Source organism: Pseudophryne corroboree, chromosome 4 (assembly GCF_028390025.1).
Source record: "Pseudophryne corroboree isolate aPseCor3 chromosome 4, aPseCor3.hap2, whole genome shotgun sequence".
NCBI classification, from domain to species: domain Eukaryota; kingdom Metazoa; phylum Chordata; class Amphibia; order Anura; family Myobatrachidae; genus Pseudophryne; species Pseudophryne corroboree.
The window spans coordinates 685,390,520-685,412,981 of NC_086447.1; the positions used below are offsets into that span (position 1 = coordinate 685,390,520).

Consider the following 22,462-nt stretch of genomic DNA (forward strand, 5'->3'; position numbering starts at 1 on the left):
CAGCCAGGGTGTGCCCCTGACCAAGTAGCAGCTCGGCAAAGCTGTAAAGCCGAGACCCCTCGGGCAGTCGCCCAAGATGAGCCCACCTTCCTTGTGGAATGGGCATTTATATATTTTGGCTGTGGCAGTCCTGCCACAGAATGTGCAAGCTGAATTGTACTACACATTCAACTAGCAATCGTCTGCTTAGAAGCAAGAGCACCCAGTTTTTTGGGTGCATACAGGATAACAGCAAGTCAGTTTTCCTGACTCCAGCCGTCCTGGAAATCTATATTTTCAGGGCCCTGACAACATCTAGCAACTTGGAGTCCTCCCAGTCTCTAGCAGCCGCAGGTACCACAATAAGCTGGTTCAGATGAAACGCTGACACCACCTTAGGGAGAAACTGGGGACGAGTCCGCAGCTCTGCCCTGTCCGAATGGACAATCAGATATGGGCTTTTGTGAGACAAAGCCGCCAATTCTGACACTCGCCTGGCCGAGGCCAGGGCCAACATCATGGTCACTTTCCATGTGAGATATTTCAAATCCACAGATTTGAGCGGTTTAAACCAACGTGATTTGAGGAATCCCAGGACTACGTTGAGATCCCACAGTGCCACTGGAGGCACAAAAGGGGGTTGTATATGCAGTACTCCCTTGTCAAATTTCTGGACTTCAGGAACTGAAGCCAATTCTTTCTGGAAGAAAATCGACAGGGCCGAAATTTGAACCTTAATGGACCCCAATTTGAGGCCCATAGACACTCCTGTTTGCAGGAAATGCAGGAATCGACCGAGTTGAAATTTCTTCGTGGGGCCTTCCTGGCCTCACACCACGCAACATATTTTCGCCACATGTGGTGATAATGTTGTGCGGTCACCTCCTTCCTGGCTTTGACCAGGGTAGGAATGACCTCTTCCGGAATGCCTTTTTTCCCTTAGGATCCGGCGTTCAACCGCCATGCCGTCAAACGCACCCGCGGTAAGTCTTGGAACAGACATGGTACTTGCTGAAGCAAGTCCCTCCTTATCGGCAGAGGCCCTGAGTCCTCTGTGAGCATCTCATGAAGTTCCGGGTACCAAGCCCTTCTTGGCCCATCCGGAGCCACGAGTATAGTTCTTACTCCTCTACGTCTTATAATTCTCAGTACCTTTGGTATGAGAAGCAGAGGAGGGAACACATACACCGACTGGTACACCCATGGTGTTACCAGAACGTCCACAGCTATTGCCTGAGGGTCTCTTGACCTGGCGCAATACCTGTCCAGTTTTTTGTTCAGGCGGGACGCCATCATGTCCACCTTTGGTCTTTCCCAACGGTGCACAATCATGTGGAAAAAACTTCTCGATGAAGTCCCCACTCTCCCGGGTGGAGGTCGTGCTGAGGAAGTCTGCTTCCCAGTTGTCCACTCCCGGAATGAAAACTGCTGACAGTGCTATTACATGATTTTCCGCCCAGCGAAGAATCCTTGCAGTTTCTGCCATTGTCCTCCTGCTTCTTGTGCCGCCCTGTCTGTTTACGTGTCCCACTGGATCAATACCGGCTGACCTTGAAGCAGAGGTCTTGCTAAGCTTAGAGCATTGTAAATTGCTCTTAGCTCCAGTATATTTATGCGGAGAGAAGTCCCCAGACTTGATCACACTCCCTGGAAATTTTTTCCCTGTGTGACTGCTCCCCAGCCTTTCAAGCTGGAATCCGTGGTCACCAGGACCCAGTCCTAAATGCATAACTGTGGCACTTTAGTAGATGAGCACTCTGCAGCCACCACAGAAGAGACACCCTTGTCCTTGGAGACAGGGTTATCCGCTGATGCATCTGAAGATGCGATCCGGACCATTTGTCCAGCAGATCCCACTGAAAAGTTCTTGCGTGAAATCTGCCGAATGGAATCGCTTCGTAAGAAGCCACCATTTTTCCCAGGACCCTTGTGCAATGATGCACTGACACTTTTCCTGGTTTTTGGAGGTTCCTGACTAGCTCGGATAACTCCCTGGCTTTCTCCTCCGGGAGAAACACCTTTTTCTGGACTGTGTCCAGGATCATCCCTAGGGACAGCAGACGTGTCGTCGGAGACAGCTGCGATTTTGGAATATTTAGAATCCACCCGTGCTGTCGTAGAATTACTTGAGATAGTGCTACTCAGACCTCCAACTGTTCTCTGGACCTTGCCCTTATCAGGAGATCGTCCAAGTAAGGGATAATTAAGATGCCTTTTCTTTGAAGAAGAATCATCATTTCGGCCATTACCTTGGTAAAGACCCGGGGTGCCGTGGACAATCCAAACGGCAGCGTCTGAAACTGATAGTGACAGTTTTGTACCACGAACCTGAGGTACCCTTTGTGAGAAGGGCAAATTTGGACATGGAGGTAAGCATCCTTGATGTCCAGGGACACCATATAGTCCCCTTCTTCCTGGTTCGCTATCACTGCTCTGAGTGACTCCATTTAGAATAGGTCTCACCGAGCCGTCTGGCTTCAGTACCACAATATAGTGTGGAATAATACCCCTTTACTTGTTGTAGGAGGGGTACTTTGATTATCACCTGCTGGAAATACAGCTTGTGAATTGTTTCCAATACTGCCTCCCTGTCGGAGGTAGACGTTGGTAAAGCAAACTTCAGGAACCTGCGAGGGGGAGACGTCTCGAATCTCCAATCTGTACCCCTGGGATACTACTTGTAGGATCCAGGGGTCCACTTGCGAGTGAGCCCACTGCGTGCTGAAACTCTTGAGACGACCCCCCACCGCACCTGTTTGTACGGCCCCAGCGTCATGCTGAGGACTTGGCAGAAGCGGTGGAAGGCTTCTGTTCCTGGGAATGGGCTGCCTGCTGCAGTCTTCTTCCCTTACCTCTATCCCTGGGCAGATATTATGGGGACGAAAGGACTGAGGCTGAAAAGACTATGTCTTTTTCTGCTGAGATGTGACTTGGGGTAAAAAAGGTGGATTTTCTAGCTGTTGCCGTGGCCACCAGGTCCGATGGACCGACCCCAAATAACTCCTCCCCTTTATACTGCAATACTTCCATGTGCCGTTTGGAATCTGCATCACCTGACCACTGTCGTGTCCATAAACATCGTCTGGCAGATATGGACATCGCACTTACTCTTGATGCCAGAGTTTCGCATATATAGAAATGCATATTTTAAATGCTCTATAGTCAATAAAATACTGTCCCTGTCAAGGGTATCAATATTTCCAGTCAGGGAATCCGACCAAGCCACCCCAGCGCTGCCCATCCAGGCTGAGGCGATCGCTGGTCGCAGTATAACACCAGTATGTGTGTATATACTTTTTAGGATATTTTCCAACCTCCTATCAGTTGGCTCCTTGAGGGCGTCCGTATCTGGAAACGGTAACGCCACTTGTTTTTATAAGCGTGTGAGCGCCTTATCCACCCTAAGGTGTGTTTCCCAACGCGCCATAACTTCTGGCGGGAAAGGGTATACCGCCAATAATTTTCTATCGGGGGAAACCCACGCATCATCACACACTTCATTTAATTTATCTGATTCAGGAAAAACCACATGTAGATTTTTTCACACTCCACATAATACCCTTTTTTGTGGTACTTGTAGTATCAGAAATATGTAACATCTCCATTATTGCCCTTAACAAGTAACGTGTGGCCCTAAAGGAAAATACGTTTGTTTCTTCACCGTCGACACTGGAGTCAGTGTCCGTGTCTGTGTCTGTGTCGACCGACTGAGGTAAAAGGACGTTTTAACGCCCCTGACGGTGTTTTAGACGCCTGGACAGGTACTAATTGGTTTGCCGGCCGTCTCATGTCGTCAACCGACCTTGCAGCGTGTTGACATTATCACGTAATTCCTTAAATAAGCCATCCATTCCGGTGTCGACTCCCTAGAGAGTGACATCACCATTACCGGCAATTGCTCCGCCTCCTCACCAACATCGTCCTCATACATGTCGACACACAAGTACCGACACACAGCACACACACAGGGAATGCTCTGATAGAGGACAGGACCCCACTAGCCCTTTGGGGAGACAGAGGGAGAGTTTGCCAGCACACACCAAAAACGCTATATTATACAGGGACAACCTTTATATAAGTGTTTTTCCCTTATAGCATTTTAATATATATATATACATATCGCCAAATAAGTGCCCCCCCCTCTCTGTTTTAACCCTGTTTCTGTAGTGCAGTGCAGGGGAGAGCCTGGGAGCCTTCCCACCAGCCTTTCTGTGAGGGAAAATGGCGCTGTGTGCTGAGGAGAATAGGCCCCGCCCCCTTTTCGGCGGGCTTCTTCTCCCGTTTTTCTGAGACCTGGCAGGGGTTAAATACATCCATATAGCCTCCAGGGGCTATATGTGATGTATTTTTAGCCAGAATAAGGTATTATACATTGCTGCCCAGGGCGCCCCCAGCAACGCCCTGCACCCTCCGTGACCGTTGGTGTGAAGTGTGTGACAACAATGGCGCACAGCTGCAGTGCTGTGCGCTACCTTCATGAAGACTGAAAAGCCTTCTGCCGCCGGTTTCTGGACCTTCAATCTTCAGCATCTGCAAGGGGGGTCGGCGGCGCGGCTCCGGGACGAACCCCAGGGTGAGACCTGTGTTCCGACTCCCTCTGGAGCTAATGGTGTCCAGTAGCCTAAGAAGCCAATCCATCCTGCACGCAGGTGAGTTGAACTTCTCTCACCTAAGTCCCTCGATGCAGTGAGCCTGTTGCCAGCAGGACTCACTGAAAATAAGAAACCTAAAAACTTTTTCTAAGCAGCTCCTTAAGAGAGCCACCTAGATTGCACCCTGCTCGGACGGGCACAAAAACCTAACTGAGGCTTGGAGGAGGGTCATAGGGGGAGGAGCCAGTACACACCACCTGATCCTAAAGCTTTAGTTTTGTGCCCTGTCTCCTGCGGAGCCGCTAATCCCCATGGTCCTGACGGAGTCCCCAGCATCCACTTAGGACGTCAGAGAAATATCAGTAAATGCTGCAATATATCAATAAGATCTCACTGAGGCAGCTGAATGACACTCGACTGCCACTTCAACCCTGGCACAGAGTAGTAAGAGTTAAGTTACTGCTTTGCGAGGCTAAACGCGGGATTAGCACATCCGAGACTCAGCTAGCTGTTTCACAGATTCTCTGTGGAACCGATAGCCGAGATTTGGACTTACAGTTCTATATAAATTGGTAACCAATAGGTTAATGTATTATAAAAATATTCACTACTGAAAAAATTCAAAGGAGAATTATATTTTTGACTTTCATTTTCTTCTGTAATTGCCATCCTGAGATGTGATAATAGAACAAGTATTGTAGCAGCAAAAGTAATTTGCAAGTCAAAAATATCAAGCATATCAGTTAACATCACCAACAGGAAATGGAGACCGATCAGGGCACGCTCTGGAACGGACCAAATTACATCCATATTTACTGTATCCAAACTAAAAATGAATAGTCCCATCTAAATATCATTATATCAATGCAGGGCTAGGCTGGCACTGCTGGCAAATGCTAGAAGGGCCTATGGCCAGATGGGCTGATTTGGCCGTCCACAAATACTGTTAAAAATGTCCCTCCCAAAATGGGCACCACTTCAGGGGAGACAATTGTGGTGGACGCTAAGGGAACTGTAGAACCTCTAGTAACTAGGAAGGGTGCATGCGCAAACAGCGGTGTTTGTGGTAACCTGGAAGTGCCAAAGACCGCAGGCAGCTGGTGTCAAACGTGAGGGGTGCAGCGACCTCACCTCCCCCTGTTCACGGATCCACCAATCACAGGGTTTAGTTTAAATCCAAGAGGCTAAAAGACTATGACCAAATCTAACCCTAACCCTCCCCCCAGTACCTAACTCTAGCCATTTACGCAGTCTTACCCTAACCTCCCTCCCTAACGTTAACCCCCCCTCCCACAGCCTTACCTAACATCCCCTCCGGCAGCCTTATCCTAATCTCACCCTAATTCCAACCTACCCTCCAGCAGCCTTACCCTACCCTCCCACCTAACCCTAGTGTCCCCTCCCGCAGCCTTTTCCTGACCTTCCCCCAACCCTAGTCTCTAATCCCGCAGTTTTACCCTTACCTTCTTCATAATCTTAGGCTTCAATCTCGCATCCGTACCCTAACCTCCTTGCTAACCCTAGCCTCCACTCTGGCAGCCTTATCCTAACCTTCCTCCTAACCCTAACTCCCCTCTCGCAGCCTTACTCTAACTTCCCCCCTAACATTAACCTCCCTCCCACAGCCTAATCCAAACTGTCCTACCAGGTGCCTAACCCTATTCTCACTTGGTGCACTGAATCCTCCCCTGATGAGGAGAAAGTGTGGTGCACACCCTAACTACCTGAGGTATGGAGGGATCTTTATGTACAAAGGGCACTGAATGTGTAGTTACAGTTCTGCTATGGTGTGCACAGATGTGTCCTCATCTGTGATCAGCACCCTGTCCTAAATAATTCCTAGAGTGACCACTATCTATTAGAGATGAGCGGGTTCGGTTTCTCTGAATCCGAACCCGCACGAACTTCATGTTTTTTTTCACGGGTCCGAGCGACTCGGATCTTCCCGCCTTGCTCGGTTAACCCGAGCGCGCCCGAACGTCATCATGACGCTGTCGGATTCTCGCGAGACTCGGATTCTATATAAGGAGCCGCGCGTCGCCGCCATTTTCACACGTGCATTGAGATTGATAGGGAGAGGACGTGGCTGGCGTCCTCTCCATTTAGATTAGGAGAGAGAGAGAGAGATTGACCTGAGGCTGATACTGTAGAAGAGAGTGCAGAGTTTAGTGACTGACCACAGTGACCACCAGCAGTGCAGTTGTTTTATTTAATATATCCGTTCTCTGCCTGAAAAAAACGGTACACACAGTGACTCAGTCACATACCATATCTGTGTGCACTGCTCAGCCCAGTGTGCTGCATGCCTGCATCATCTATGTATATATTATATATCTGACTGTGCTCAGCTCACACAGCTTATAATTGTGGGGGAGACTGGGGAGCACTGCAGTGCCAGTTATAGGTTATAGCAGGAGCCAGGAGTACAAGACAGTCACATACCATATCTGTGTGCACTGCTCAGCCCAGTGTGCTGCATCATCTATGTATATATTATATATCTGACTGTGCTCAGCTCACACAGCTTATAATTGTGGGGGAGACTGGGGAGCACTGCAGTGCCAGTTATAGGTTATAGCAGGAGCCAGGAGTACATATTATATTAAAATTAAACAGTGCACACTTTTGCTGCAGGAGTGCCACTGCCAGTGTGACTGACCAGTGACCTGACCACACTGACCACCAGTATAGTTAGTAGTATACTATATTGTGATTGCCTGAAAAAGTTAAACACTCGTCGTGTGACTTCACTTGTGTGGTGTTTTTTTTTTTATTCTATAAAAAACTCATTCTGCTGACAGACAGTGTCCAGCAGGTCCGTCATTATATAATATATATACCTGTCCGGCTGCAGTAGTGATATATATATATTTTTTATATCATTATTTATCATCCAGTCGCAGCAGACACAGTACGGTAGTTCACGGCTGTAGCTACCTCTGTGTCGGCACTCGGCAGTCCATCCATAATTGTATACCACCTACCCGTGGTTTTTTTTTCTTTCTTCTTTATACATACATACTACTACATCTCTTTATCAACCAGTCTATATTAGCAGCAGACACAGTACAGTATGGTAGTTCACGGCTGTGGCTACCTCTGTGTCGGCACTCGGCAGTCCGTCCATAATTGTATACCACCTAACCGTGGTTTTTTTTTCTTTCTTCTTTATACATACATACTACGACATCTCTTTATCAACCAGTCTATATTAGCAGCAGACACAGTACAGTACGGTAGTTCACGGCTGTGGCTACCTCTGTGTCGGCACTCGGCAGTCCGTCCATAATTGTATACCACCTAACCGTGGTTTTTTTTTCTTTCTTCTTCATACATACATACTACGACATCTCTTTATCAACCAGTCTATATTAGCAGCAGACACAGTACAGTACGGTAGTTCACGGCTGTGGCTACCTCTGTGTCGGCACTCGGCAGTCCGTCCATAATTGTATACCACCTAACCGTGTTTTTTTTTTCTTTCTTCTTTATACATACATACTACGACATCTCTTTATCAACCAGTCTATATTAGCAGCAGACACAGTACAGTACGGTAGTTCACGGCTGTGGCTACCTCTGTGTCGGCACTCGGCAGTCCGTCCATAATTGTATACCACCTACCCGTGTTTTTTTTTTTTTTCTTCTTTATACATACATACTACTACATCTCTTTATCAACCAGTCTATATTAGCAGCAGACACAGTACAGTACGGTAGTTCACGGCTGTGGCTACCTCTGTGTCGGCACTCGGCAGTCCGTCCATAATTGTATACCACCTAACCGTGGTTTTTTTTTCTTTCTTCTTTATACATACATACTACGACATCTCTTTATCAACCAGTCTATATTAGCAGCAGACACAGTACAGTACGGTAGTTCACGGCTGTGGCTACCTCTGTGTCGGCACTCGGCAGTCCGTCCATAATTGTATACCACCTACCCGTGGTTTTTTTTTCTTTCTTCTTTATACATACATACTACTACATCTCTTTATCAACCAGTCTATATTAGCAGCAGACACAGTACAGTACGGTAGTTCACGGCTGTGGCTACCTCTGTGTCGGCACTCGGCAGTCCGTCCATAATTGTATACCACCTAACCGTGGTTTTTTTTTCTTTCTTCTTTATACATACATACTACGACATCTCTTTATCAACCAGTCTATATTAGCAGCAGACACAGTACAGTACGGTAGTTCACGGCTGTGGCTACCTCTGTGTCGGCACTCGGCAGTCCGTCCATAATTGTATACCACCTACCCGTGGTTTTTTTTTCTTTCTTCTTCATACATACATACTACGACATCTCTTTATCAACCAGTCTATATTAGCAGCAGACACAGTACAGTACGATAGTTCACGGCTGTGGCTACCTCTGTGTCGGCACTCGGCAGTCCGTCCATAATTGTATACCACCTAACCGTGGTTTTTTTTTCTTTCTTCTTCATACATACATACTACGACATCTCTTTATCAACCAGTCTATATTAGCAGCAGACACAGTACAGTACGGTAGTTCACGGCTGTGGCTACCTCTGTGTCGGCACTCGGCAGTCCGTCCATAATTGTATACTAGTATCCATCCATCTCCATTGTTTACCTGAGGTGCCTTTTAGTTGTGCCTATTAAAATATGGAGAACAAAAATGTTGAGGTTCCAAAATTAGGGAAAGATCAAGATCCACTTCCACCTCGTGCTGAAGCTGCTGCCACTAGTCATGGCCGAGACGATGAAATGCCAGCAACGTCGTCTGCCAAGGCCGATGCCCAATGTCATAGTACAGAGCATGTCAAATCCAAAACACCAAATATCAGTAAAAAAAGGACTCCAAAACCTAAAATAAAATTGTCGGAGGAGAAGCGTAAACTTGCCAATATGCCATTTACCACACGGAGTGGCAAGGAACGGCTGAGGCCCTGGCCTATGTTCATGGCTAGTGGTTCAGCTTCACATGAGGATGGAAGCACTCAGCCTCTCGCTAGAAAAATGAAAAGACTCAAGCTGGCAAAAGCACAGCAAAGAACTGTGCATTCTTCGAAATCCCAAATCCACAAGGAGAGTCCAATTGTGTCGGTTGCGATGCCTGACCTTCCCAACACTGGACGTGAAGAGCATGCGCCTTCCACCATTTGCACGCCCCCTGCAAGTGCTGGAAGGAGCACCCGCAGTCCAGTTCCTGATAGTCAGATTGAAGATGTCAGTGTTGAAGTACACCAGGATGAGGAGGATATGGGTGTTGCTGGCGCTGGGGAGGAAATTGACCAGGAGGATTCTGATGGTGAGGTGGTTTGTTTAAGTCAGGCACCCGGGGAGACACCTGTTGTCGGTGGGAGGAATATGGCCGTTGACATGCCAGGTGAAAATACCAAAAAAATCAGCTCTTCGGTGTGGAGGTATTTCAACAGAAATGCGGACAACAGGTGTCAAGCCGTGTGTTCCCTTTGTCAAGCTGTAATAAGTAGGGGTAAGGACGTTAACCACCTCGGAACATCCTCCCTTATACGTCACCTGCAGCGCATTCATAATAAGACAGTGACAAGTTCAAAAACTTTGGGTGACAGCGGAAGCAGTCCACTGACCAGTAAATCCCTTCCTCTTGTAACCAAGCTCACGCAAACCACCCCACCAACTCCCTCAGTGTCAATTTCCTCCTTCCCCAGGAATGCCAATAGTCCTGCAGGCCATGTCACTGGCAATTCTGACGATTCCTCTCCTGCCTGGGATTCCTCCGATGCATCCTTGCGTGTAACGCCTACTGCTGCTGGCGCTGCTGTTGTTGCTGCTGGGAGTCGATGGTCATCCCAGAGGGGAAGTCGTAAGCCCACTTGTACTACTTCCAGTAAGCAATTGACTGTTCAACAGTCCTTTGCGAGGAAGATGAAATATCACAGCAGTCATCCTGCTGCAAAGCGGATAACTGAGGCCTTGACAACTATGTTGGTGTTAGACGTGCGTCCGGTATCCGCCGTTAGTTCACAGGGAACTAGAAAATTTATTGAGGCAGTGTGCCCCCGTTACCAAATACCATCTAGGTTCCACTTCTCTAGGCAGGCGATACCGAGAATGTACACGGACGTCAGAAAAAGACTCACCAGTGTCCTGAAAAATGCAGTTGTACCCAATGTCCACTTAACCACGGACATGTGGACAAGTGGAGCAGGGCAGGGTCAGGACTATATGACTGTGACAGCCCACTGGGTAGATGTATGGACTCCCGCCGCAAGAACAGCAGCGGCGGCACCAGTAGCAGCATCTCGCAAACGCCAACTCTTTCCTAGGCAGGCTACGCTTTGTATCACCGGTTTCCAGAATACGCACACAGCTGAAAACCTCTTACGGCAACTGAGGAAGATCATCGCGGAATGGCTTACCCCAATTGGACTCTCCTGTGGATTTGTGGCATCGGACAACGCCAGCAATATTGTGTGTGCATTAAATATGGGCAAATTCCAGCACGTCCCATGTTTTGCACATACCTTGAATTTGGTGGTGCAGAATTATTTAAAAAACGACAGGGGCGTGCAAGAGATGCTGTCGGTGGCCAGAAAAATTGCGGGACACTTTCGGCGTACAGAAGACTGGAGCACCACCAAAAACTACTGAACCTGCCCTGCCATCATCTGAAGCAAGAAGTGGTAACGAGGTGGAATTCAACCCTCTATATGCTTCAGAGGTTGGAGGAGCAGCAAAAGGCCATTCAAGCCTATACAATTGAGCACGATATAGGAGGTGGAATGCACCTGTCTCAAGCGCAGTGGAGAATGATTTCAACGTTGTGCAAGGTTCTGATGCCCTTTGAACTTGCCACACGTGAAGTCAGTTCAGACACTGCCAGCCTGAGTCAGGTCATTCCCCTCATCAGGCTTTTGCAGAAGAAGCTGGAGACATTGAAGGAGGAGCTAACACGGAGCGATTCCGCTAGGCATGTGGGACTTGTGGATGGAGCCCTTAATTCGCTTAACAAGGATTCACGGGTGGTCAATCTGTTGAAATCAGAGCACTACATTTTGGCCACCGTGCTCGATCCTAGATTTAAAGCCTACCTTGGATCTCTCTTTCCGGCAGACACAAGTCTGCTGGGGTTGAAAGACCTGCTGGTGAGAAAATTGTCAAGTCAAGCGGAACGCGACCTGTCAACATCTCCTCCTTCACATTCTCCCGCAACTGGGGGTGCGAGGAAAAGGCTCAGAATTCCGAGCCCACCCGCTGGCGGTGATGCAGGGCAGTCTGGAGCGACTGCTGATGCTGACATCTGGTCCGGACTGAAGGACCTGACAACGATTACGGACATGTCGTCTACTGTCACTGCATATGATTCTCTCACCATTGAAAGAATGGTGGAGGATTATATGAGTGACCGCATCCAAGTAGGCACGTCACACAGTCCATACTTATACTGGCAGGAAAAAGAGGCAATTTGGAGGCCATTGCACAAACTGGCTTTATTCTACCTAAGTTGCCCTCCCACAAGTGTGTACTCCGAAAGAGTGTTTAGTGCCGCCGCTCACCTTGTCAGCAATCGGCGTACGAGGTTACATCCAGAAAATGTGGAGAAGATGATGTTCATTAAAATGAATTATAATCAATTCCTCCGCGGAGACATTGACCAGCAGCAATTGCCTCCACAAAGTACACAGGGAGCTGAGATGGTGGATTCCAGTGGGGACGAATTGATAATCTGTGAGGAGGGGGATGTACACGGTGATATATCGGAGGGTGATGATGAGGTGGACATCTTGCCTCTGTAGAGCCAGTTTGTGCAAGGAGAGATTAATTGCTTCTTTTTTGGGGGGGGTCCAAACCAACCCGTCATATCAGTCACAGTCGTGTGGCAGACCCTGTCACTGAAATGATGGGTTGGTTAAAGTGTGCATGTCCTGTTTTGTTTATACAACATAAGGGTGGGTGGGAGGGCCCAAGGACAATTCCATCTTGCACCTCTTTTTTCTTTTCTTTTTCTTTGCGTCATGTGCTGTTTGGGGAGGGTTTTTTGGAAGGGACATCCTGCGTGACACTGCAGTGCCACTCCTAAATGGGCCCGGTGTTTGTGTCGGCCACTAGGGTCGCTAATCTTACTCACACAGTCAGCTACCTCATTGCGCCTCTTTTTTTCTTTGCGTCATGTGCTGATTGGGGAGGGTTTTTTGGAAGGGACATCCTGCGTGACACTGCAGTGCCACTCCTAAATGGGCCCGGTGTTTGTGTCGGCCACTAGGGTCGCTAATCTTACTCACACAGTCAGCTACCTCATTGCGCCTCTTTTTTTCTTTGCGTCATGTGCTGATTGGGGAGGGTTTTTTGGAAGGGACATCCTGCGTGACACTGCAGTGCCACTCCTAAATGGGCCCGGTGTTTGTGTCGGCCACTAGGGTCGCTAATCTTACTCACACAGTCAGCTACCTCATTGCGCCTCTTTTTTTCTTTGCGTCATGTGCTGATTGGGGAGGGTTTTTTGGAAGGGACATCCTGCGTGACACTGCAGTGCCACTCCTAAATGGGCCCGGTGTTTGTGTCGGCCACTAGGGTCGCTTATCTTACTCACACAGTCAGCTACCTCATTGCGCCTCTTTTTTTCTTTGCGTCATGTGCTGATTGGGGAGGGTTTTTTGGAAGGGACATCCTGCGTGACACTGCAGTGCCACTCCTAAATGGGCCCGGTGTTTGTGTCGGCCACTAGGGTCGCTAATCTTACTCACACAGTCAGCTACCTCATTGCGCCTCTTTTTTTCTTTGCGTCATGTGCTGATTGGGGAGGGTTTTTTGGAAGGGACATCCTGCGTGACACTGCAGTGCCACTCCTAAATGGGCCCGGTGTTTGTGTCGGCCACTAGGGCCGCTTATCTTACTCACACAGTCAGCTACCTCATTGCGCCTCTTTTTTTCTTTGCGTCATGTGCTGATTGGGGAGGGTTTTTTGGAAGGGACATCCTGCGTGACACTGCAGTGCCACTCCTAGATGGGCCAGGTGTTTGTGTCGGCCACTAGTGTCGCTTAGCTTAGTCATCCAGCGACCTTGGTGCAAATTTTAGGACTAAAAATAATATTGTGAGGTGTGAGGTATTCAGAATAGACTGAAAATGAGTGGAAATTATGGTTTTTGAGGTTAATAATAATATGGGATCAAAATGACCCCCAAATTCTATGATTTAAGCTGTTTTTTAGTGTTTTTTTAAAAAAACACCCGAATCCAAAACACACCCGAATCCGACAAAAAAAATTCGGTGAGGTTTTGCCAAAACGCGGTCGAACCCAAAACACGGCCGCGGAACCGAACCCAAAACCAAAACACAAAACCCGAAAAATTTCAGGCGCTCATCTCTACTATCTATTCCTCTACAACTGCTAAGGTAGGTTTGGTCTATTGGGAAAATGCCTTCCCTTTTCTTTGTGTGTGACCTACACCAAGGAAGTGATAGCTTTCCCTAACAGAACCAAGCAAATACCAAATGTCTGAGTATGGCTCATGTTTGAATTCCCTGAAAGATGAGCTCTGTGGTGTGTATTTTAAATCAGAAAATAATGCACGCTTGTATATGTAATTATATTAATTATATTTGTAAGACCATAGACTAAGCAGCAGGAGGAGTCTATGCCACGAGCCAGATGATGATGCCTAGTTTGGTTTGTGTGCTTTATATGCCAGGGCCTATTTTTAGTCCCAGTCCAGCCCTGCATCAATGTATTTAGGACTGCTCTACAGTTGAACTAACAAAACACAAAATGTGGACATTTGTTGAAATAATTTGTAATTATTTTCTGTTACTCTTGACGCTGTAGCTGAATTCCTGTGAGGACACTGAGCGTCACAACACAATATAACATACGGGAAAAAAGAGTCAATATGTATCACAGAAAACAAATATACCTACTTACTGTAATTATCAGTATTGGGCCTGAAATATTCTCACAATTTTTCTGTATTGTAGAGATAAACCAATCACAATATGTTAATCATTCTTAATAATAAAATAATATAAATATATTTACCTTGAAGTGTTCTTCGGCTAGGTGTTTTGTTCGCATTTGCTGAGGATAGTGTGCTTGTTCCAGATCTTTAAATGTCTTGGCTATTTCTTTTCCATTACTAAAATTATGCATCACTTTCAATATAGCTCTTATTATATTTGTAGCCTGGTCCATAAATCTATAGCTTTCCTATATAATAAAATGAATGTGTAGATAAGTATTAATTCATACTCATTTTTCTTTATTAAAAGGGATATTTTATTTAATTATGAAAAAAAATCCTAAATAATAAAAGGCCAACGCTGCTCCTCGCCTCTCTGGGGGGAATTCAAGTGTTTTGCGTGCCAGCGGCCACCAGACAGCGCCCAATAGAGCAATGCAAGTGTTGCTCCATTTGGCCACGCACAGCCGCCGTCGCTAAAATTACTGTTACGTTGTTCCATCATTTTGACGGGCTGGTAACTAGTGTTTTATAAACACACACATTTTCTATCATATTAGTATAAAAGTAATACAACGGGTTGGGTATGGGTGACAGGTGGTTGGGATACCGCCGGTAACCACGCTGACACCGGGATCCCGTTGTTTAAAATGTTTAGAATGTTGGGTGGGCGCAAAGAAGCCCCTTGCAAGCTCATTGAGCTCGACACGCAGTGGGCTCGGTACAGGTTCTTTTCCCACTCTATGGGTGTCGTGGACACCCACGAGTGGAAATAGTCCCTGTCATTCGGCAATCCGACTGTCGGGATTTCCACGTCGGTGTAGTGACCGGCGGTCAAATAACCGCATCCCAACACAACACACAAACATTTCCCTGACCTAGGGACATTTTATAATCTCACAAAAGAAACTCCTGACATGTCTGAAAATACAGAAGGAGGATACATCACTAATGTCAGCGGCATATAAAGTCTAAATGGGGAGCAACCAATCTGGCAGGCATTACCATTCTGTGGTTAAGATGCATTGTTAATGCAAGCATAACCCTTTAAAAACATATTGAAGACTAAAATTAGAGTAAAATTCTAACTTTTCTATAAAAAATTCTTAAAATCAATCGCTATCTCACTTTTTTCCTGAATTGTGGGACTTGAATTCCCCAATGAAATCAATACCCAACAAAGTAGAGTTTGATCTGGAAGTAGACAGCAGAAAAGTGATGAGAGTGAGATGCGTTATATATTTTATATGTGCGTGATATGGAATCTCAATGGTGAATAATGCTACTCACATATCAACAAAGAACTACAGAAGAATAACTGTGTATTGCAGGACAAATCAATCAACACACATCTCTGAGGATCACTAGGAAAGACAAGACTACTGTAGTCTCACCACTGGCAGCTGAGATCTGTTACAGGCAACATTACAGTGCGGCTTGCTAAGCGTAAACATACATAGAGGTAAGAGTTTGCACATACCTCCCAACATGACACTCTCCAGGAGGGACAGAATACTCTGCTTCTGTTTTTTTCCCCTTAATTTGTGATTGCCGGCACCTGTTTTGAACAGGTAATGGATAAGAAAGGTGTTTCAGCACAGGTGATGGCGATCATATATTAAGAGGGAAGTTCAGGAGCAGAGTATTCTGTCCCTCCTGGAGATGGTCATGTTGGGATGTATGGTTTGCATGTTTCCACTATCCAGATGTGCCATCTTACATCTTTGCTTCAGGCGCTACATGTTGCGTTACGTGAGTGCCGTGTGACTCGGTAGTGCTGATCGTCTTTTTTTTGCGTTTTAGACGCAAATTAATGTAATTAAAAAAAAGCATGCCTATATTGTGTGTGACTGCTACTATATTTGCATACAAAATGCTATGCTACAGTGTTTTCATGGAAAACACTGTAACGTGGCATTTCGGATGCAGAAAGAGCCGCAATTACACACAGAATATAGGCATGCACATCATTTTAATCAGCAGAAGCTGACTGTGCGTCCTATTAAATTTTTTGTGCCTTAGAAGCATTTTCGCAGAAAAAATGCACAAAAAAAAAAGACGCTCAGTGTTACCGAGTCCCGCCATGGCATGTCGCGACGTCAAGGGCTGTTTAGCATGACTGCAGCAAGGATGTAAGAAGACACATCTGTATATGCATTTTCTAGACTGCTAAAATCATCATTATACAGCACCATTATCACATTAGGTTCTCCTCTCTCTTTCATTTTAACTTTTCAATTATTTTTTTTCAAAAACACTTATCGTTTCATTAAGGCTTCCTTTATTTTATGGACCAAATATAAACTTCATGAAATGGAATGCATTAGTATTCTTGGCACTTCTTAATTCCATATTACTGCATTTAGTTTTTTTCAGGTTAGCTTTATCATTGTTACTATTAACAATTATTTCTATAGGGAGTGATACGTTATACCGGCAGACGGAATGCCGGCTGTCAAAATCCCGACAGCATCATCCTGGAGGCCAGAATGCTTGCAGTGGGGCGAGCGCTAAGAGTCCCCTTGGAGGCTCACTGCGCTTGCCACAGGATCTATTCCCCCTCTATGGGTGTTGTGGACACCCACCAGTGGGAATAACCCTATTGTGCTGGGATTCCGGCTGATGGCATTGTCGGATGTTGGAATTCTGTCGTCAGTATTCTGGGATTGGTTGACCGGCGGTTGAGATCCCAGCGGGCAGCATACCGACACCAGGATCCCGGCCGCTGCGCTCGCCACAGGTTCTATTCCCACTCTATGTGTGTCGTGGACACCCATGAGTGGGAATAGTCCCTGTTAGTCGGCATGCCAACTGTCGAGATTTCCATCCTTCGGGATTCTTGCATCGGTATACTGACCGGCGGGATCCCGACTGTCAGTAACATGATTACATCCCACTTGAGCCATCGTATACTGTCTACGCATTTACTATTAACTACTCTTCCTAACACATGTACTGTACATTGTTGCCTTTTTGTAAAATGAAATAAACCACAATGAGCAGATCATAAATCATGTAGTGACCTAGTAGTTCTAGTAGTTGCCATGGGAACGTGTACCTTGTCAAGATATGGCATAACAGTTTCCTCATCACCAAAGACAAATGGCACTGTACTACACAGGTGGATATGGTGCCCCAGGGGCGATCTTGCAGTGATGCATAAGACATGACGCCTGCAACAGAGACACATAAAAAGCAATGTCTTAAAAACGTTTCAAGAGACTTCGGACACATAACTTATGTTCTACGGAGAAATACTGTTTAACATGATAAATAGTCTGTAGTTCTCCACATTAGCATTTTTAACATGACTGTATGGGGACATTTAACAAGATTTCATGAAAGTGTAAAATAATTTCTAATGACTCAGCAAAATAACTTTATATTTTATTAGGGACAGAAAATAATGCAAACAACTAAATAAATAAAGTAAAATATTCAGTAGATGCTATTTTTTTTTACAAAATGTGTTAATTTAAACTTACAAATATTTTATCCACATAGTGAAATATTCTGTTAAAGTGGGGCTGTAATGGCCACATACAACCTCATGTGAACAGATGACTGTAAGTCGATCACTGCAGCGGCAGCAGTCACACTCTGAAGCCTTTTTTGCAGTGCGCCTATGCAGCGGCATCTCACTGGTGCGATCGCCTCTGCCTCATTTACAGGCAGAGGCAGTCGCGGGGCGAGAGGGGGCATGCCAATGGCGTTAGAACGCTGTTGGGGGCGCAGTCCAGACAACGCAGGCGTGTTTGGATCGCTGCTGGGGTGGGCTGCGGCGGCTGCGTGATGCGACCCAAAACATGGTCGGTAGTCGCCTGCACTAGCTGCAATACAGCTAGTCTGAGGAAGCAGGCAGCTACTCGGCAGGTGCGAAAGCATCGCCCTGTGCAATGCTTTCACACCTGTGTGGGTGGGGTAGGGCTAGACTTGCAAGGCGGTCTAGCCCTGTGCTGGGCGTCACCCCGCATGTCAGAGAATCTGATCATAGATGTGGTCATTTTAGCACATGTACAGTATGATCAGCTCTGAATCACCCCCATAGTATAATGATATAAAAGTCCCTAGATTGGGTGCTGTTGCTTCCCACTCTATTTCAGTATGTTGGAAAAAGCACCAGTCGTTTTACAAATGGTATACTGTATCTTCTGTTCCTCTGTAACCAGTCCCAGGTTTGTGCTACTGTATGTTACTGTTGTAGACTCTCAGCCGCCTGCAGCCAATATAATGTAAAATGTAACAAGGAGGCCGTCACACTCACACCATTCAAAGGAAGCCAAAAGCCGCTTCTTATGTTAAAACAATGGGTTATTCCTCTGCAGAAATCTTATTACAGGTAAAACATTAGGTTGGCCTACAGCTGGCCTACGAACCCATTTTTATTCTTGAACCCTTTAGGTTTAGAAATGCAGACTTATAAAGCACAGTAACTCAGATATTTCTCACTTTTATCATTGTGTCACACCACTCAATTCCATAACTCCCAACATTTAGGAGGTGAGGAGAGGGACGTTGTGGTACACTACAGTCATGCACACAAAAAGGGGAATGACCTCGTTACATGGGTTCATGGTCACATGGAATGTGGGTATTGACTTGTGTCAACCTTGTTCTCCCTCAGGCAGGGGCATGGCCAGACCTTAACCAAGTTGCACCCAGTCCTCTCTAATGAATAGATCATCTATTTGTCGCTGCTCTGCTATATAGAGCAGCATGTGAGAGACCTCCTAACCTTTCCTCATCTGTGGGACACTGCAGTCTGTGTCGAACGGTTTGTTCTGTTCATTTGTCCCAATCTATGTGTCCTGTCTGTTTGTGATACTTGCTGAATTTTTGCACCTACTCTTGGGTAAATCCCAGAGGGGTGGTCCAAGTGGCAATCGCCAGCCTACTCTGACTATATGTCCTCATATACTGTATGTCACCTGTCTGTCCTTTCCAGTGTATTCTGTCTGTACATACAGTAAGTATATGCTCTGGTTGTATGTCCTCTGTATACAATTGGAAGGATTCCATTCCAGGAGCTATCAAATATTACTTGCCTGCCAGGTAATAAGCAGACAGCCCTCCCTTGGGTGCAGTGGTTCCTTCAACATTTTGCTGATGGGTCCAGTGCTTTCTAATGAAGCACCTGTAACTGTGTTCTCAAATAAACAGATGTTATCAAGGCTGGGCAGTAGTAGCTATAGCTATTATATGCCTTAGTATTGCTCTGAATATCAGTGACATAAGGGAAGGGCTGCCAGCTAAGAAGATAAAGGAAAAACATTGCATAGCTAGCTTCTGATACCAACAAATCAGAAACTATCAATTCCCTATGACAGATCTACTTTAAATATAATTTGATGGTAGAAAAGAGCACACTTAGCTTCCTATGTGACATGCATGTGTTATACGAATGTCTCTTTGTTGCATATGCAATATCATTTTCCTTTTTTTTTTTATTCTTTATTCTGGTTGTTTACAGACATTGTATGAGAAAACCATACATCAATGCAAACATGAGTGACAGATGTAAACCATTTTACTGCGGGGTCATGTGCAATACAATTTAACAGGATGTATGTAAAAATCAAAGTGGTAAATATAATTTTAATGTGCTCATCTCAATGACTGGCACCACCACATCCCTAAAATGATAGGGTCATGCCCCTTAGGTGGGCAGTGTACAGCTTCTGCAGAGTGCATGAATATTCCAGAGGGTAGTACCAGGGCTTGATGGGACCCTAGGAGGCCCTGACAATACATACCCAGCAGGAAGGCTTAACATAGCAGCTTTAGTCACATAAGTATGCAGTTTTAACACAACTGGTCCACAGAGGAGACTTTTCCAAGAATACTGCTCTACAGTCAACAGGCCCTTCTGTGTTCCAGAATCCGGGGTGACTGTAAAAACACAAAGTGCATGAAAATATAAAGTGTATATGCAGAAAGGATAAACAAAATATGTATATGTTCTCAAAAGCCTAAAAAAAATTGTAATATACATAAAAGAATTGTGCAAGTTGCTAAAGAAACACACTGTATGTCATACTCACAATTCAGTGGAATGGTGATAATTTAATTAAGGACCCTTTCTGTACAGTGTATTTATCAGATTCACAACAATCTTGCATTGTTGGACCTACCTGGTGAATCGCCCCAGTGTACCAGTGCTGAGAAACTAACTAAAAGCTCTGAGGGCTTAGTGTTGTCCAAATATAAGAAATAGGATTTTTGATCTGGATCATCTGTTGTCTGCAGAGTAAAAAAAAAAAAAAAAATCACATTTATTATTTATTTCAACATTTAAAGGCTACAGCTGTCTGCTACATTTTTCCCTCTAGATATTACTTTTCTTTTTTGCAAAGGGAACAAAATCATGTAAGCTAAGAGCTTAGAAATCTGCTCTCTATTATTAATAAAACATATAAGCGGTCACTCAGTGATGGCCGTATTTGCATCCAAATCATAGGCTTACAATGTGTACTGCAAAAGTGGCACATTTATTTTGAGCTAGTTGATTTTTACAATATGAGAAATTCACTATAAACATATAAAACCCCCTCCGGAGGTATACTCTAGGCAACGTTAAACTACAGCAGGGGTGGGCAATTATTTCAGCTGGGGGGCCGCTTAACACTTCCAGTGAATGTTCGAGGGCCACACACAGTCCCTAATATGAATGACAAATATTTGTAGGAGTAAGTCCTGGGCTGCGCAGAGACTGCACAAAGTAGATTTTTGCAGCTCTGCGTACACATACGATCGTACACTTGCACGGGTGAATTTACATTCCCCCTGGGGGCGGCGACTACCCGAACGCAGGACAGCAAAATTTGCAGCACAGTGATCAGGTCTGAATCAGCTTCTTAGTCAGCAGTTGCTGAAAAATAAGACCCGTTATAGGGCCCAATTCTGACCCGGTCGCAGCTGTGTATTTTCGCACAGCAGATGATCGGGTCTGAACTGCGCATGCATTGCAGTGCGCAGGCACGTCGGTCCGCCGCGCTGGGGAGCGTCGGGCAGTGATGGGATGGTGCGAACAAAGCGATCGTACAGGCGATCGCAAGGTGATTGACAGAAAGAGGCCGTTTGTGGGTGGTAACTGACCGGTTTAGAGGAGTGCACGGAAAAATGCAGGAGAGACCAGGCGTTTGGAGGGAGGGTTTCTGACGTCAGCTCCGGCCCCGATCATCCCACTGGAAGAGTAAGTCCTGGGCTGCGCAGAGACTGCACAAACTTCGGTTTCTGCAGCTCTCCTGCACATGCGATCGCTCCCCTGCACATCGATTACCCTCCTCCCCCTGTAGGCGGTGACTACCTGATCGTAGCAGTGCAAAAATCACACCCTAGCGATCAGTTCTGAATTAGGCCCATAGTTTTTTATATATATATATATATATATATATATATATATACACAAAGTGTAGTAATCCCGGCACTCCCTCTCCAAATGGCAATGTGCTGCGGTGCCCTCCTAGAGAAACAATGCTGATCCTCAATATAATGGATGGAGACAGGCGGCACTCAAGCAGACTCAAATAGAGTGAAAAAAGCGGTCCGTTTATTGATCCAATATGGATCAATAAACGGACCGCTTTTTTCACTCTATTTGAGGCTGCTTGAGTGCCGCCTGTCTCCATCCATTATATATATATATATATATAACTATAAAAACATAGTATTATATACATATATATATATATATATATATATACATATGTATATATATAACTGTAAAAACACACACACCATGTGTGTAGCCCCCTCAGCGATAGCGATGCGCGGCCCCGCACATCGCTATCGCTGCTGCTAGATTGCATGCAGGCCAATCTAGCGGGTCGCTCACTTCACCCGCTGGGTGAAGTGATCGCCCCCCCTCGTCTCCCCCCGCACGGTCAGCACAGATCGCGCTGTGCTGAGCGGCAGGAGAAATGTGTGCTGAGCGGTTCGCTCAGCACACATCTCTCCCAAATCGGCCCGTGGGTACTTGGC

At 46.0% G+C, this 22,462-nt stretch overlaps 1 protein-coding gene across 2 annotated transcripts in view; it reads right to left on the reverse strand.

The window, feature by feature from the left end:
• ADGB (androglobin) overlaps positions 1-22,462 on the reverse strand; it is a 943,967-nt gene that overhangs the window by 203,632 nt on the left and 717,873 nt on the right. For both annotated transcript variants that reach the window (XM_063917880.1, XM_063917881.1), the window contains 4 exons: positions 20,614-20,722; positions 20,236-20,371; positions 17,541-17,655; positions 14,563-14,730 (listed from right to left, as the gene is read on the reverse strand). In XM_063917880.1, the coding sequence (XP_063773950.1) occupies positions 14,563-14,730; positions 17,541-17,655; positions 20,236-20,371; positions 20,614-20,722 (528 nt within the window). The remainder of the gene's footprint in view (positions 1-14,562; positions 14,731-17,540; positions 17,656-20,235; positions 20,372-20,613; positions 20,723-22,462) is intronic.